Genomic DNA, 18,536 nt, shown 5'->3' on the forward strand with positions numbered 1-18,536 from the left:
TACGGTTCTTGAAAGATTCTAAAATGGTGTTTCCATTCACGTTGTTGCATTTTCTCATGAACCATCCAATCTAAGCTTTTCAAATTTTAATATGTTAATACTGATGACAAAATGGAGGTCAAATTTGATATTGACGATTTTCACTTTCACCGTTCATCAGTAATGGTTCTTGTGATATTGCCAAAACACAAATAAATATTAATAAATCTGGTTTGCTGTCTTGTGACAGCCTGTTGTTGATATGTTGGCCCTGTTATCAAATTGATCGACACTGGTCCAAAATTGAAATTTATTTGATTTCATCAAAAATTGAATTCTTGGGGTTCTTTGATATGCTGAATCTAACCATGTATTTAGATTTTGGATATTGGACCATAAAAGTTAAATGTCTAAATTAAATTTTTAAGTTCTTAGACCTCATTTAGTCTGTGTCAGAAGCCTATGCTGTATCAACTATTTAATCACAATCCGAATTCAGAGCTGTATCAAGCTTGAATGTTCTGTCCATACTTGCCAACTGTTCAGGGTTCGACCTCTGCAGTCGTATCAAGCTTCGCCCTGTAGAGCATTTTATTGTCCATTGTGTTGCCTGTTGTTCTTCATCTTTTTGTTTGTGATTGTCTCAACCTTTTTTTACAATGAATACCAGATCTCAATTTGAATAAAAAAGAAACAAGTCTAAAAGGCAGATGTTTAATCACTTTAAAAATATACTAGCACTTGTAAAGTTTTTAAAAATATGACATACTGATTTCAAACAAATATACTATAAAAATATACTTGCATTGACCTAGATTTGTTTGTTGTGTGATGTATTGTATTGTTTTTGTTTGTTTTTGCTCTTGTATTTTTACATTGACCAATCTTTTTAATATGCTTGATATTACTTAATGTCAGATGAAGTTGAGACCAAATAACATTTATTTAAGCTATAATATTTTATCTCTAAAATTACACACAAAAGTATTGAAATTTGTAGCCTTTGTACATTGGTTTACAAAAAGTTGTAGATAAAAAGACATTCTTACCCAACTTATATAAATAACAGTTTCACTATGGACCAAATCATGAAAAAACATATTAGGTGTAAAATTAAGGTTTCTGAAAAATTACAGATATGAATGAATGTACATTTATTAAAAAATGTGCTTTTCATCAACTAGTCCTTTTTATACTGATAAATTTGAGAATAATGGGACAAATACATTAGCACCATGCCTGTATACATTATCCATAAACAACCAGGCAACATAAACATTTTGACTCCGACTTGGAAAATAATGAGGTATTGAACATTCCATACATATAAACTTCATACTACAATAGTAGTCTTGTGTTCTCAAAAGCATTGATAAAAATCAAGCAAAAAATCCATGACCTCTATATAATTTTATAACAATAAATTAACAAGTGTAAATAGTATCCCGTATTCATTACTTCTCAATACTTTTCATTATTGTGTAAAAATGGCACAAGAATATATTAATTTCTTAGGAACACAAAAGACAATTCTTAATGTCAGCTCAGACATAATTCAATTTCACCTGTTAAGCTCTGATTACATGTTTAATTTTTATAGTAGAATACTTATAAATACTGGATGTATGTCAACATTTTGGAAAATATTGATTGTCACATTGTAATAGTCACATGATCAATAGTAATTCCTGTTTACATGGTAATTATCTATTGGGCCATGTTGTTTGGATTGAGGATTTCTATACAATAACCATCAGGATCTTTAATGAATGCAAGGCCTTTCATCTTACCTGGAAATATAAAGGTCAGTTATCAGAGGTCAATGAGGGAAAACATTATATCATTACATATTGATTAAGAAACTGATTTGAAAAAGTCAAGCAAACACTACAGCATAAGAAATATGTTGGTCAAGAAAGACCAGAAAACAGACATGTCAGCAGGGACAAAGAGAAAGATGCATTCAAAGCAAATGTTCATAGGTTGTAAATTTTGACATCAGCAATTTATTCAAGATTAATAATTGTTTTGTAAAAATCCAAATACTATAGATGTAATATGGTGGGAGTTTTCATAAATGGTTGATAACTAATAATTTTAACACAGAGAATAACTTTGTAATAAAAACTAGAGGCTCTAAAGAGCCTGTGTCGCTCACCTTGGTCTATGTGCATATTAAACAAAGGACACAAATGGATTCATGACAAAATTGTATTTTGGTGATGGTGATGTGTTTGAAGTTCTTACTTTCTGAACGATTTTGCTTCTTACAATATTATCTATAATGAACTTTGCCCATTAGTAACAGAGAACTATATTTGGTAAAAATTTACATAAATTTACCAAATTAATGAAAATTGTTATAAATTGACTATAAAGGGCAATAACTCCTTAAGGGGTCAATTGACCATTAAGGTCATGTTGACTTATTTGTAGATCTTACTTTGCTGAACATTATTGCTGTTTACAGTTTATCGCTATCTATAATAGTATTCAAGATAACCAAAAACGGCAAAATTTCTTTAAAAATTACCATTTGGAGGGCAGCAACCCAACAACCAGTTGTCCAATTCATCTGAAAAATTCAGGGCAGATAGATATTGACTTGATTAACAAATTAACTTCTTGTCAGATTTGCTCTAAATGCTTTGGTTTCATAGTTATAAGCCAAAAACTGCATTTTACCCCTATGTTTTATTTTTAGCTGTGGCGGCCATCTTAGTTGGTTGACCAAGTCATGCCACACATTTTTTAAACTAGATACCCCAAAGATGATTGTGGCCAAGTTTGGATTAGTTTGGCCCAGTAGTTTCAGAGGAGAAGATTTTTGTAAAAGATTACTTTAATTTACGAAAAATGGTTAAAAATTTACTATAAAGGGCAATAACTCCTAAACGGGTCAACTGACCATTTTCGTCATGTTGACCTTTTTGTAGATCTTACTTTGATGAACATTATTGCTGTTTACAGTTTATCTCTATCTATAATAATATTCAAGATAATAACCAAAAACAGCAAAATTTCCTCAAAATTACCAATTCAGGGGCAGCAACCCAACAACGGGTTGACTGATTCAACTGAAAATTTCAGGGCAGATAGATATTGACTTGATTAACAAATTAACTTCTTGTCAGATTTGCTCTAAATGCTTTGGTTTCATAGTTATAAGCCAAAAACTGCATTTTACCCCTATGTTCTATTTTTAGCTGTGGCGGCCATCTTAGTTGGTTGACCAGGTCACGCCACACATTTTTTAAACTAGATACCCCAAAGATGATTGTGGCCAAGTTTGGATTAGTTTGGCCCAGTAGTTTCAGAGGAGAAGATTTTTGTAAAAGATTACTTTAATTTACAAAAAATGGTTAAAAATTGACTATAAAGGGCAATAACTCCTACACGGGTCAACTGACCATTTTGGTCATGTTGACTTATTTGTAGATCTTACTGTGCTGAACATTATTGCTTTTTACAGTTTATCTCTATCTATAATAATATTCAAGATAATAACCAAAAACAGCAAAATTTCCTCAAAATTACCAATTCAGGGGCAGCAACCCAACAACCGATTGACCGACTCATCTGAAAATTTCAGGGCAGATAGATCTTGACCTAATAAACATTTTTATCCCATGTCAGATTTTCTTAAAATGCTTTGGTTTTTGAGTTATAAGCCAAAAACTGCATTTTACCCCTATGTTCTATTTTTAGCCGTGGCGGCCATCTTGGTTGGTTGACCAGGTCAAGCCACACATTTTTTAAACTAGATACCCCAAAGATGATTGTGGCCAAGTTTGGATTAATTTGGCCCAGTAGTTTCAGAGGAGAAGATTTTTGTAAAAGATTACTTTATTTTACGAAAAATGGTTAAAAATTGACTATAAAGGGCAATAACTCCTAAACGGGTCAACTGACCATTTTGGTCATGTTGACTTATTTGTAGATCTTACTTTGATGAACATTATTGTTGTTTACAGTTTATCTCTATCTATAATAATATTCAAGATAATAACCAAAAACAGCAAAATTTCCTCAAAATTACCAATTCAGGGGCAGTAACCCAACAACCGATTGACCGATTCATCTGAAAATTTCAGGGCAGATAGATCTTGACCTGATTAACATTTTTACCCCATGTCAGATTTGCTCTAAATGCTTTGGTTTTTGAGTTATAAGCCAAAAACTGCATTTTACCCCTATGTTCTATTTTTAGCCGTGGCGGCCATCTTGGTTGGTTGACCGGGTCACGCCACACATTTTTTAAACTAGATACCCCAATGATGATTGTGGCCAAGTTTGGTTTGATTTGGCCCAGTAGTTTCAGAGGAGAAGATTTTTGTAAAAGTTAACGACGACGGACGACGACGCCGGACGCCGGACGCAAAGTGATGGGAATAGCTCACATGGCCCTTCGGGCCAGGTGAGCTAAAAATATACCTTTTTCATTTAAACCCTAGCAAAAAAAAATGTGATGCTCAGAATTGATCATTTTTAACAAAAAGTAAGTTTTTAACCCAATTTTGACTTGAGGAAACAATAAGGAATGCATATCATGCATGTATCATTTAAAATTTACCAAAATATAATTTGCACATCTGTATATTGGGTACAACAACTGTGCAAAATTTTATTGGCTTCCTACTTACTATTCTTTTGGAGTTTTTATATTGACAGAAAGAAGACAAAGTAAAAATTATAGGTCTCCCTCATCCTCTATCTGGGGTCCTAATAACATCATTTGTCTTCAGTTGTTTTTATAGTTGTACATGCTCAACCAGTATATACTAAGCAGTTCTGCCTGGCTATATGAATTACTGATGAGAGTGAGTACATGACCATTTTACAATAATCTACCTCCCCTTGTTACTTACCGTCATTAGGTTTCTTGACAAATTCTACACCAAGTTTTTCAAATCTTTCACAAGCTTTGTCTACATCTGGTACAACCATTCCAATGTGACCTGAAAATAATAAATCCACATAAAATTCAATAGACAACTTTCGAGTTCCATGCATTTCCGTCAAAAACTCTGGTTTCAGTGAAAATCACATGTGTGTTTAGGGGCCTCGTCACTTCTGTTTCCATGTTGAGCGAGTGGTAGGAAAACTATTATGCTTTATTGCACAAATAATTTCGGTAAATTGAATTCTAATAATTGACAATCAGCACTTGTATCATTGGGAAATTGTGATTAAGTAACTACAGAATAAACATAATTGCTAGTTTGTCATGCACAATGACGATCACTAAGATGCTTGATCAACGTTAATAGTGCAGGGATACAGGCGATCCCCTCTATCTGTTTAATGACGTCATAAGGGGCGATAATTGAAGAGTTTTTTTCCGGTGACGGATGAACTGGAAAGTGGTCTATTCATATGTTTTCATATGTAGACTGCATTGGTAGCTTCATCAGGTGCACTTCGTTTTAGAAAGCTACTGGTATAAACAAAAATATTTCAAATCCTTTATGGTGTAACACCATGATCTGAAAGAATATGCCAGAAAGTTGTACTTATTTAGAACAAAGTAGTTCCTACACATGGTTGTAACTTAAAAAATATGCTGAATATTTTGTTAATATTGGAATTAAATGAAAGCTGACTGGTGATCATTGTAGAACACTTTTTGACCTATATTATTTTTTTTATTCAGGAATCTGTATTACAGAGTTTGTGTTTGGTTGTTATTTGTCATATTTGTTTAATGTTTTGTCATAAATCAGGCTGTTATTTGAATTGTTTCACATTTTGTCACTTACCACAATGTAATAAAGAATATACATAAAATATGTCTATGAACAAATATAAAACTTCTTTAAGACCAATATCATTATGTGCTATAAAAAGAGAATTACCAAACCCTCTAGGATCACTGTTTCCATTATGATACTGACTGTCATCTTTTTCTGTTCCCCAGTTGCTGTAAAATAATAATACTAAAGTTTTACAGATTATCTGATTCATAGTGGAATCAGTTAGATCAAATAAAACAATAATACATGTACATGTACTACAGTAATACAGACTAATTTATCTATTATATTTCAAAATTTTCTTAATCAATGTTAATAAAAACCAGATGCTCCGCAGGGCGTAGCTTTATACGACCGCAGAGGTTGAACCCTGAACGGTTAGGGCAAGTATGGACACAACATTCAAGCTGGATTCAGCTCTAAATTTGGATTGTGATTAAATAGTTGACACAGCATAGGTTTCTGACACAGAATGAATGTGTTCTAATGAACTTAAAATTTTTGTTTCTCTTAGAGCAATTCACTATGCTGTTGAATATTAATCCTCTCAAAAAAATGTTTGAAGAAATTTTCTTTTTTATTTATGAAATTTCAAATGAGAAAAATTGAACCCAATTTTTTTAATCACATCCCCCTTTCCCTTATTCCAAAACTAATCTCAATTAAAATTTCTAATGGAGTTTGCAACAATAACTACTCATTTAAATACATCATAAAATATTAAGATGTAAAAAAACTGCTTGTTATCACTGAATGGTAAAGATTATTTTAATTTATCAGTTGGTAGTAAAAAGTGAATATACATTGTATATTGTATATAACAAAGATTTAAGTTGATTCTGGACAAAGAAAGATAACTCCAATTAAAAAAAAATCTTGCTATTGCACAATATTTTGCAATTAGATATTTCTTGCTTACTATTCTGGACAAAGAAAGATAACTCTAATTAATTTTTTTTTTGATATTTCACAATATTGTGCAATTAGATATTTCTTGCCATTGCGCAATACTGTGCAATTGAAAAGACTTGCTATTGCACAATACTTAATATAATAATTTTAGATCCTGATTTGGACCAACTTGAAAACTGGGCCCATAATAAAAAATCTAAGTACATTTTTGAATTCAGCATATCAAAGAACTTCAAGATTTCAATTTTTGTTAAAATCAGACTAAGTTTAATTTTGGACCCTTTGGACTTTAGTGTAGACCAATTTGAAAACAGGACCAAAAATGAAGAATCTACATACACAGTTAGATTTGGTATATCAAAGAACCCCATTTATTCAATTTTTGATGAAATCAAACAAAGTTTAATTTGTCAAAATCAAACTAAGTTTAATTTTGGACCCTTTGTACCTTAATGTAGACCAATTTGAAAACGGGACCAAAAGTTAAGAATCTACATACACAGTCACGACAGTTAGATTCAGCATATCAAAGAACCCCAATTATTCAATTTTGATGAAATCAAACAAAAGTTTAATTTTGGACCCTTTGGGCCCCTTATTATGTTGGGACCAAAACTCCCAAAATCAAACCCAACCTTTCTTTTATGGTCATAAACCTTGTGTTTAAATTTCATAGATTTCTATTTACTTATACTAACGTTATGGTGCGAAAACCAAGAAAAATGCTTATTTGGGTCCCTTTTTGGCCCCTAATTCCTAAACTGTTGGGACCTAAACTCCCAAAATCAATACCAACCTTCCTTTTGTAGTCATTAACATTGTGTTTAAATTTCATTGATTTCTATTTACTTAAACTAATGTTATTGTGCGAAAACCAAGAATAATGCTTATTTGGGCCCTTTTTTGGCCCCTAATTCCTAAACTGTTGAGACCAAAACTCCCAAAATCAATCCCAACCGTTCTTTTGTGGTCATAAACCTTGTGTCAAAATTTCATAGATTTCTATTAACTTAAACTAAAGTTATAGTGCGAAAACCAAGAAAATGCTTATTTGGGCCCTTTTTGGCCCCTAATTCCTAAAATGTTGGGACCAAAACTCCCAAAATCAATACCAACCTTCCTTTTGTGGTCATAAACCTTGTGTTAAAATTTCATAGATTTCCATTCACTTTTACTAAAGTTAGAGTGCGAAAACTAAAAGTATTCGGACGACGGACGACGACGCCGACGCCAACGTGATAGCAATATACGACGAAAATTTTTTCAAAATTTGCGGTCGTATAAAAAAGCTGAAAATAGGTTTTTTGGTTATTGGTTTTTTCTGTGTTTACATGAGGTCTCAGATTAGTTTCTTATGTTCAACAAGAGTTTACAGGTTACTGTTTTTTTGTGTATTTTACAAGAGGTTTCTAGTTGCTTGTTTTATGTTTAATCAATATTTCTAGTGACTGGTTTTTCTTGTTCACAAAAGTTTCTAATTTCTGGTGTTCAATACCATTTCTAGTTTATTTATTTTTTTGGTGTTAAACAAGTGGTTTCTTGTTTATTTATTTTTTTGTGTTTAACAAACAGTTCCTCGTTACAGGTGTTCAATATGAGGTTTCTGTTTACTGCAATACTATTGTATCAAAATATCTTACTGAGTTAACTCTAATGTTGCTTTCTGTGAGAAGCAATATCGAGTCCTCTCTTTTTCATCAGTAGGGATGTTTTCTGGTTGATCATAACCCATAAAATACAATGAGAATGTCATAGCTGGGAAATCCATCTTCTTTAATAACCTATAAAACAAATTAAGTAACAATCATGTATTGTACTATTTCAGAATACTTAATGTATAAAATGTAAATGCATGTACATATAAATTTGAGAGCAGACGACACAATACAGACTAGGATGAATGAAGTCGAGCTTTAAAATAATAATTGATAACATTTAGCATTTGTTTAAACATAGTGATGTCTGTGTTTTGCTACAGGAAACCTTTTAATCACTTTAAATTTTTCATAAAGGCATAATGTAAGTGAGAATTTGTGAAATTTTATTGAAATCCAGATATATATTCAAGAAGAGTTTCAAAATGTCTGCTCCTTTAATACTGAAGTATAGCTCAATCCATATTTTACAATTAAAATCCCCTCTATCATTTTTAGAGAAAATTACAACTGTAGGCTACCAATTGATTTATTACAGAAATTTTAAGTGAAAGTTTTATTAAAATCCAGTCACCAGTAAAAGAGAAGTTGCTGATACAAAATGCAACAAATTGAGCACTTTATACTGCCTCCTACCACGAAGCACGGGGTATGTCAATTCTATAATAGATTTAACTTCAACACATACTGTAACATTCAGAATACATGTATTCGTAAATTAAAATCAGTGAATCCTATATGTCTTATTAATTAAAATTTTCTAATTGTACTGTAACAACATATTACAAAAACATCATCCCAATGTAGTTTAAGTATGTTTTTTCAGGAACGCAAAACACATGCAAAATATTGATATTTATTGTCAATTAATCATTAAATGATTTGTTCAAAGAGAGATAGTATTTTTCCAATTATTGACACTTTAAGCTGTATGATAGATCATTCACCTTTCACAAACCTTTTACATTTCAAACATCTAGAGTCGATTTCACAAAAAAACTTTCGACTAAGATTGATCGCAAGTATACTAAATTGTTCATGACTTACGATCAATCTTAGTCGGAAGTGTTTTTGTGAAATTGACTCCTAGATTCTAGAATATGAAATAGGTGTTTTTCTAAAATTCAATTATTCTATAATGCTTTATCAATAAAGAATAAAACATAGGTACTTGGAGTATACATTTAATAAATACTGTTGACTCTTCTAATAGAATCATTTTCATAACAGCGTGGACAACTGCAATACTTATGTTGGTTATAATACTGAATCATTAACTTGTTTGTTATTGGCCATCGATAATAGTGATTTTAGGCTCACTCAGTTTGTCAAAGGCCTGCTAGCCTAGTAGGGATTTTGATAGAAAAAAAGAGTAAAGTACATGGATGTGCACTAGAAGAAAAAAGAAAGTTTAGGTAATCAACATTTAAATTGACACACTAGGTTTAGTCCTCTGTTAGTTATTCGTATTATTTTATGTAGGTGTTTAGAACCTTAAGCGTGTAAATGCCCATAACATGTAAGATAAACGAGATGGGCGTTGCAGACAAACGTTCACCTTATCTGGTCCACCCAATTAATAACCTCAGCGTGCCAAGAAATGGTCTTGTACACACTGTTATGAAAATGATTCTATTTACGGGCATCAATTTTTGTGGTAGAAGAAAATTTGCATTTTCGTTAATATTTGATTTTGTGAATTTGCCCTTGTAAGATAATTGTAATTTATTGAACATTAAATTTGTGGTTCATCTATACTACTAATGAGGCGGTACTCACAAAATCCATGTAAATTGGTATCCAATGAATAATATTGAATCCACAGTAAGTTCTTTAATTGTAGTTAGTGATCCAACTAAAAGCACAGCTAGATTAGTCTTAGAATGCTTAGTTACAAGACTGAGATGAAATGATATTTGACATGGTTTCAGTAGTTTTATTTAAGATTAATATACAGGATGCATTTATCTAACCAGGTAAAACACTTATACTTAATTCCAATTCTTTTTTACAATATCTTAATAAACCAATGAATTAGCAAGGACATTAGTTTAGAACTTAAAGGATTTTTTACTGACCTCATTCCAATGACATTTGTGTAAAACTCTTAATGATTTTTCACTTACCTCATTCCCATGACATTAGGCCAAATAAAAATATATGTGTGGTTCCAGTAACCCTACCATCCCTACTTTTTCGGCTTGAAAATAGCCTACCCTAAAGATTTTATTGTCATTTTTCATTAAGCACTGTTAAAGTCAGAATGTTGCTCCCATAGACTCAATGTAAAAAAAAAAACATAAAATAAAAAAAAATCCCTACCTACCTACCTACCCTAACTTTTTTTCAGATGTAACTGGAACCACACATACTTTTTTATTTGGCCTTAGTGTAAATCTTTGCATGACATTAGTGTAAAACTCTACAGATGTTTCACTTACCTCTTACCCATGACATTAGTGTAAAACTTTAAGGATTTTTCACATACCTCATTCCCATGACATTAGTGTAAAACTCTAAGGATTTTTTAGGATCCTTTATCCTCATCATTGTCTGTTGAAAAAAGAATTCCTGAAATAAAACAAGATATTCTTTATCAGACATACATGTAAGTTAAAATGTTACAAAATGTAACAAAATCTCTCATCTTGTGAAGAACAACACTATTAAAGTCATAAGGACATAAGAATTAAATATGTCTCTGCAAAATATAAAGTCAGCTGGTTGTTTGTTGCAGTATTTCATATTTGTTTTCCTTTCTTGATTTGTACCTGAATCAAGCTTCTAGATTTTCTTATGTTAACTTATCAAGACATTATTTATACAATGTTGAGAAACTTTTAAGCAAACAACCTAATAATTAATTTTTATGTCTACTAAGGGTTACCTTGCTGATAGCTTTTGCTTCATCCATCCATCTATTACGGTTTAAAGATAAAGGACAAAAACATTAAAAATGGAAAAAAAATCATCATTAAAGGGAAACTTCGCAAAAAAATCAAAAATTGATAAATATGTTCATTCAGTATAAAAATGCTCAAATTCATAGTTATTAAAGTTTTATTCCGCTAGATAAGCGATCACCATCGATTTTAAATTTAGAGTATCAATTCTCTGCGTTCGGCCATTTTGTCTTCTTTCCTGATTAATAACAACGATATGTCTATAAACCACAAAGGAACAAAACTACAGTAACCGATGTAGTCGTAATTGCGTGTCAATATCTTGTCAATCGTACGGTTGTTTTATCCGACTAACTAACTTGCTACGGAAAATATTCTTATTTTTTTAAATTACCATGGTCTGTTGTTTTTATACTGTTGATATTGGAATTAGGTAAAAAGTCAAAGTTGAAATCCTAAATAAGTGTTCCGTGAAAACTGTTTTCGAAAATGTAATTTGTTCATAATTCTTTAAAGTAATAAACTTTTTTCAAATAAATTCTGATCTTCCCTCATCTGATCACCAGCATGGCTTGCAAGTTCATGCATCGTTTCACCTCTGTAGGTATTGATCAGTGTACACGGCGGATAACTTATAACTTTCCATTTTGAACTATCAGATGTATAATATACAACTCTGTCTTACTTGTCATTACTAAACTCATACGCTTGTTTATAAATAACATTTCTGGTGTAAAGAATATTATTCATAAAAATATAAATAATACCCAAAAAATAAGATTTGATGAAATTAAAATCTATTTAAATATTTTTTCCAAGGGGGAATTTGGGAAAATGTAATATATACTCATTGTCAATAGTGAAGGACAGATTGGAACATACCAGAAATATTGATTTAAAAAAATGTACGCACTTGTTGACGATTCTTTTATACGACTGGGTAGAAAGTTACGGAACTATAGCGCAATTTAAAATATATACATGTATACATTGAACATAAGAAAAAAACATATATTTTGAATAAATTGGGGTAAAAGTTTTGTAAATAGACTAGTCCACGTATGCCAACAGTATGTAATCATCGAATGTCGATAGACTATTGTATACCAGAAGAAGAAGAAGAAGACAACCAATTTGATTTAAATACAGGTCGATGTATAATTTGCTTTGGTTCATCGATGTTGTGGACATAGTAAAATCACAGATTTATATTTCAATAAGATTGTTCTCCAACAAAGGAAGGAATTCGTCATCACAATTGTTATATATGCCACTGGACGAACACTAATTATCCCCAAGGGATGTGAATATTTTGCTGGGAAACTATTGAGTATCAAAGTTTCAAATTAATTTCAGGATTTATTTTCTATCTTGGTATTCAAGGGAAATATGACATTAAATTGGTTCTGTCTTTTTTTTAAACATCGTTAAAAAGATGTGTGTCTAAGGTGGACGCCACAAGATCCCTGTAATACTAGTACGAGAGTATAGCATGTAAACATTCCTTCTCAATAATATGGTTGTATTGGAAATCTTTTCATACAGATTGACAACTCATGGTCCGATATGCATGTAATATTTGCCACATGACGCCCATAGTTCTTTCTACCATCATCATCTTATTCTTTGATATTGCTGTAAACATCGATGGTTCACACCCAAACAAAATGGGAGTAATGTACCTTCAGAGCTTCTCCGTGGTATACACTTGTGAAACTTAATATATAGACGAAATTTCTGTATTGAAATGAATCTACATCTTCAAATAACGATTTTGAGTAATCACCTTACAAACCAATATAAACGTATGGCAAGATATAACCATGAAGGAATTTAGTTTTTGTCAGACGCAGGAACTTATCACTATCATAAACGTGTACGTATATGGACCATAATTTGGTATTCGGCCTTTGGTTTCTTTTTGTATCCTTTTTTATAAGTTCTAAAACTTTAACTTTAATTCTGTGGGTTGTGTTGATGTTAGAATAGTATTAATGGAACAATTGAGTTTTTCGAGAAAAAATTAATACATTTTGATTCACCGTTTACGTGACAGGAAACAAAACAGGAAACCAATCTTTATTTTCTTTATTTTGCACAATATATTTCAAAAGACATAAATGAACACCATTACTAGTGTTACTTGCTTCATGTTAATATTTAAAATCTATTTTCAATGTTAAATTAAAGTTTTTTTTAAACGCGACAGGAAACCATAAGAAACCGAAAGCATTTTTTTAGTTTTATTTTATTGCAAAATCTGCTTAAAATGATCTGAACAGTATACTTTTTCTTAAAATCCATCTTAAATGTAACAGTATTATAAAACTCCTAAATATGTGCTTGTTTTGAAAACAATTAGTACAATTTATTCAGGATTTCCGTATTTTCTTCATTGATACAGGATACCATAATCGTTGTATCTTGATGTTTTAGCCAAAAAAATGTATTTATATTTGGTTTTGAAATTCCAGTTATATACAATTTATTCCAAATCATTGGTAATGTAAAATTCTTTAAATCCAGTAAAGAAAACAACTTTTAACTTGGAATTAGCATCTATAAAATAGGCACCATGTGATATTTGTGACCTGTACACCATCTACATGGTTTCCACATTTTAACCTACTTTAGTGGGCTAAAATCAATAAAGTACTTCCTTTCAAGTCATGCATGGTAAAAGTTTACTTTTCCTTTGACAAGTTTATTGCGTTTCTGATAAGTGTTTGCAGAACATGAATAAAAAAAATTAATTAAAAATTGTGACAAAGATACCAACTTTGTACATTCCAAGTGTAACGGTACATTAACATGTATTTTTTATTAAATTATCTTTATTCACCTAAAATATCCAGTAATATTTACTGCTGAAGCTAAATCAATCCAACGAACATCGGCACCATGATAGGAGACGTAATTTCGATTGAATTTTCCAAGGACCCTTTACATCGTTATTGGGAAACGAAGTGTGTTAAAACGTCGGTCAAATCTGAAATCGATTTTGTCAAGTCATTGGGCATTTATTTTCACACAAGATCGTATGTAACATTATGCACATAGGAAAAATAATAGACCCCCGGCGCAATCTCTTTGAAAATTGTATTTTCCTTTTTAAAACAAGACGAAACAAGCCTACAGATTATGTTTGCTTACATCCCGTTGGAAACAAATACAATGTTTAGACCTAGTATTTCGTATATCCGGCTGTAAGGGCGTGATCACATGTTAGTCACATGTTTCACGTATGACCGGAAATGATTAGAACTTAACGACAAAAACAATTTTAATAAATAAATGGACTTCTGTTTCGTGTGAAATGTAACGCATAACGATAACGTCATTTTCTAACTTAATTATTACAAAGAACAAAACAAGAATGTAAATCATCTCTGATTTACCTGTTTGAACATCTCGCGAGAGTTCGTATTTGCATATTGTTGCAAAGAATTCTTTTACAACAAAGCAGATTAAACCATCTAAAATGTGCGTTACGAAATGGGAAACCAAAATAACGACAGTGTTCTTACACCTGCTACAGAAATACTTATAGTTCTTGGCATTTTCTTCTCACTATTCTTATTGGTCGATGTTCTTTGTTATTTTAAAGCAAAAATTACGAATTTGCCGGTGACGATTATCTATAAATTAGTCAGCGTTATGCACTTCGGACGCGAAAAGTAACGCGAGAAACGACACACAATTACGGTCGTATAATCTTTGAAATTTGTTAATTTCAATTTTTTTTCTAGGGAAGAGTAGCATACACTTGTATGTTGATAAAAATAATGGCATCTTTAGATGTAGTTACAACTTTTCTTACAGTAATTCACATTTTATTACTTTTCTATAGTTATAGGAAACGGAGCCCAATAGCAAATTATGGTCCATATATGCATGCAGTTTCAAATATCAAGAACAAGCGGTCGATGTTGATAGTCCGTTTTCTAACTGTTCAGAGTTAGACATGCATGTCACTTGTTCATTCTTGGAAGCCTTCATATTCCCCGTCCAACGATGGGAACTCTTTCTGGTTGTGTTGACTATAAATGCTTGTACAATGTATGGTAATTCTGTCGTTTATCTGTACAAGTGGTTGCATTTCCTCTCCTTTCCCAACAAACAAACTAACGAAACGCTACTAGTCTGCTTTCTCTAGAGCTCATCCTCAATGGCGCTTATACGTCAGGAAATGTACATGTATACTAATAATGATTGTTTCAAGAACAACGATGTATGAACGAACTATTCTAAATTCGTCAATATCAGTTATGCATGACTAAAATATAAGTTTTATTACAACTACTGTATTACTTATTTGGATTAATGACGGCTATCATGTTCAACATTGCACAATTATTATCATAGAATTTTAAAAAAAAATGTACAAAAATCCTCAAAAAAAATAATGCCTTTAATAGCTTAGATCATTGGTATTCTTTTCACAAAAAGTTTGTGTAAAGGATTGTTAAATGAATTTAATTATGCAAGAATGAAATGTTAAAAAGAAACTAAAAAAAAATCATGCATGTTGTATGTTGTATTTTTTTTCAATTAAAAACTTTAAAATTGCGATAGTTTTATGAGCATTAAACACAGTCAGATTTGAATACAAGTTAAGAAATTCCGGTAAAGTCAATGATATCAAACAGATGTGCAATGGTATATCAAATTGGGAAATATTGCATTTAGTTTCTATTAAAGATTAAAACTACTATTTTTTACTTCATATTTGAATCTTTACGCCAATTGCCGCTAAGAAAGTAATCCAAAATTGTTTCCTTTTATTTTTATACACTTTCGGAATTATGAATCTGAATTTTATTTTCAATTAATTTACACAATTTAATTATTGTATCTTTATTCTCATCGTGTATTAAATCTTAGTGTATTAAATACAGCATACTCTTTCTAATCCTTTCTGTTTATCCTTTTTAAATAACAACATTCATACCTGTGTACGCTTGAACTCACACCTGCGGCTAAATAGCTACAAGGTAAACGAATTGACCTCAAGCCGAGAAATATACAGTGACCTTTACAAAATAATATACACACTCTGCTCAAACATTAGTTGCATTGAAATGATTTATCATTATCAAAACAATAACGGTAAATAGAACTGAATATTTCAGTTCAATATAAGTAAAAATGTTCAATAAATATTTTATGAAAAAAACCTTAACAATAATTAATGAAATTTATTCGATAACATTTACTAGAGATAATTTTATAGGAGCTTAATTCAATCAACACAAAACGGTATATGCATATTCATTTTCGTTCATTATTATATTGTGGTTAGTAACTACGACCATTCGTCAGCTGTGCGCTTTTAATTACGTATATTGTCGATAAGCTATAAGAGTTAAACAGATTTAATTTTTTCCCAGAATTCAACAAATCGGGCTAAAACGTCATGACCCACTCGAGAATTCAACCAAAAAAGTTACAAATACTTGATTTTCTCAGTTATTAGAAGGAATATAAATTTAAAACTTTGCAAATGTGTTTTTTATGTTAAGATGAACATAATTAGATGATAAGTAAAAAATCGCAGAATTTCCCTTTAAAGAGCAATTACTCAAATATGAAGTCATCTGACTATTTCTGCTATTTGACATATGAGAAGATCTTGTCTTGCTGATCATTCGTGCTTTAGCATTTCATGCATTTAAGTATATACAATGTATCTACATTTATCTATAAAAATTCTAAAATCTAAAGAGAAACACCAAAAAATTAAATAAACAGCTGAGCCATAAGCACATGATTTGCCTGTCGTGTTTTCAAAGAATTTAGTTCATTAACTTCTCAATGTCATATCAGAAATTTAAAAAAAAACTTACCACAGGTTTATACCTTAATAGATCTATATCATTTTGTATATAAATCAGTCACCAAAGTCAAAGCAATTTAAGGATATTGTTTGAAAAATTGAAAATCACCCCTTTTTTATGAATAAAATTCCATAACTAGGAAACATAAAATCTAAAATTTATAAAAACTTAAATGGGTGCTCACAACAATAGATATAAACAATTTACCAAAATTTCAGGAAATACAAAGCGATTTGAAAGTGGGGGTCATTGGGATCTAAGCTTGACACATGATTGGCTGATACTTTTTAAGCGTGACACATGAAAGTCGAATAATTAAGCGTGAAAACGGGAAACAAAGTACGGCAGGAAACAAGAATGGCAGGACAAGGGAAATTACATGCACTATTATGGCAAGGATAAGTGGGATACAGGATTCTCTCTAAAACAATAAGCGTTCCAGGACCCTCCCCCCCCCCCCCCCCCCCAAAAAAAAAATGAGACCTAAGCTCACAACTACACAAAACCTCTGCTGGCTTAGGGTAGGTGAGCTAAAAAAATATATAGTTGTGTATGGATAAATATACCACAGGCATTTGTTTCTATTCATTGGAAGACCTACTATCAACGTACATGTAGTGGGTCTTCCAGGCCATAAAAAAGAATAGGTTTGTTTGCCCACACTCTACCTACCCAGAAAATAGCTGCCTACTCAAAATCTTTTATTGACCTGATGTTAAAATATTTTTTTTTTATTCAAATAGGCATGAAGACTAAGGGTGTGTTTGGATATACGCCTGAGGCGTCCTATGGCTACCCATAGATACCTTTGGTTTGATATTTTGTGTATAAAATATCAAACCATAGGTACCTATGGGTAACCATAGGCCGCATCAGGCGTATATCCAAACACCCCCTAATAGACATCTCATACTTCAATTTCTCTTTGACAAAAAAAAAAGAAAATGCCTACCTACCTACCCACTGTCTCGATGTTTGGTAGGGTTTGGGCAAACCAAAATATTTTAAGTGTGGCCCAATGGATAGAAACAAGTGCCTGTGAAATATACGCTGTCATTCGACAACATAAAAATTAAGTTACTTTGGTTGATTCGTCAGGCTCCATGCACGCCTTTGCCACTTCTTCATTGGAAAGTGCCATTGTCTGAAGTGTTTATATCGAAGGGTGCAAATGACAAGTCAAAGACTGAATCTAAAATCTAATAAATAGTGTATCAGGAAAAAAACCTAACAAAACGAATTTTAATTTTCAAAATTTGTTAATTGTCTTTTTTATTAATATGGTTATATAATTTAACATATATTTTTAAATACAATCATTTTTGCTGTCTTCTAAATACTAAGGAATAACTGAGACTACTATAACACAATGTTATAGTATTCTCAGGGAATAAATACAGATTATTCGTTTTGTATTTTTTTTTTCTAAAATTGTAATAAGTCTTCCCGGCGCTTGAAATTATCATTATTTGTTATTTGCACCACACTTAAAACATT

General features: G+C 31.4%; 1 protein-coding gene across 1 annotated transcript; it reads right to left on the minus strand.

The window, feature by feature from the left end:
- Nucleotides 1-679: 679 nt before the first annotated feature.
- On the minus strand, nucleotides 680-18,276 carry LOC139514498 (lactoylglutathione lyase-like). Its single transcript, XM_071303823.1, has 6 exons — nucleotides 18,121-18,276; nucleotides 10,788-10,870; nucleotides 8,285-8,425; nucleotides 5,835-5,899; nucleotides 4,848-4,937; nucleotides 680-1,769 (listed from the first exon to the last, which is right to left on the minus strand). Exons 1-6 carry the CDS (start codon nucleotides 18,178-18,180, stop codon nucleotides 1,687-1,689), a joined length of 522 nt encoding a protein of 173 aa, XP_071159924.1. The 5' UTR covers nucleotides 18,181-18,276; the 3' UTR covers nucleotides 680-1,686.
- Nucleotides 18,277-18,536: the final 260 nt, after the last annotated feature.

Source organism: Mytilus edulis, chromosome 3, assembly GCF_963676685.1.
Source record: "Mytilus edulis chromosome 3, xbMytEdul2.2, whole genome shotgun sequence".
Lineage (NCBI taxonomy): Eukaryota > Metazoa > Mollusca > Bivalvia > Mytilida > Mytilidae > Mytilus > Mytilus edulis.

What these genes read in the sequence shown, in the direction of transcription:
- LOC139514498 (XM_071303823.1), bottom strand. Translation starts at nt 18,180, where the DNA reads ATGGCACTTTCCAATGAAGAAGTGGCAAAGGCGTGCATGGAGCCTGAC. An exon ending in AGCCTGACGAATCAACCAAA is followed by an intron (nt 10,871 to 18,120) that starts GTAACTTAATTT and finishes GTTTTATTTCAG; the next exon opens with GAATTCTTTTTTCAACAGAC. An exon ending in CAGTGATCCTAGAGGGTTTG is followed by an intron (nt 4,938 to 5,834) that starts GTAATTCTCTTT and finishes TATTATTTTCAG; the next exon opens with GTCACATTGGAATGGTTGTA.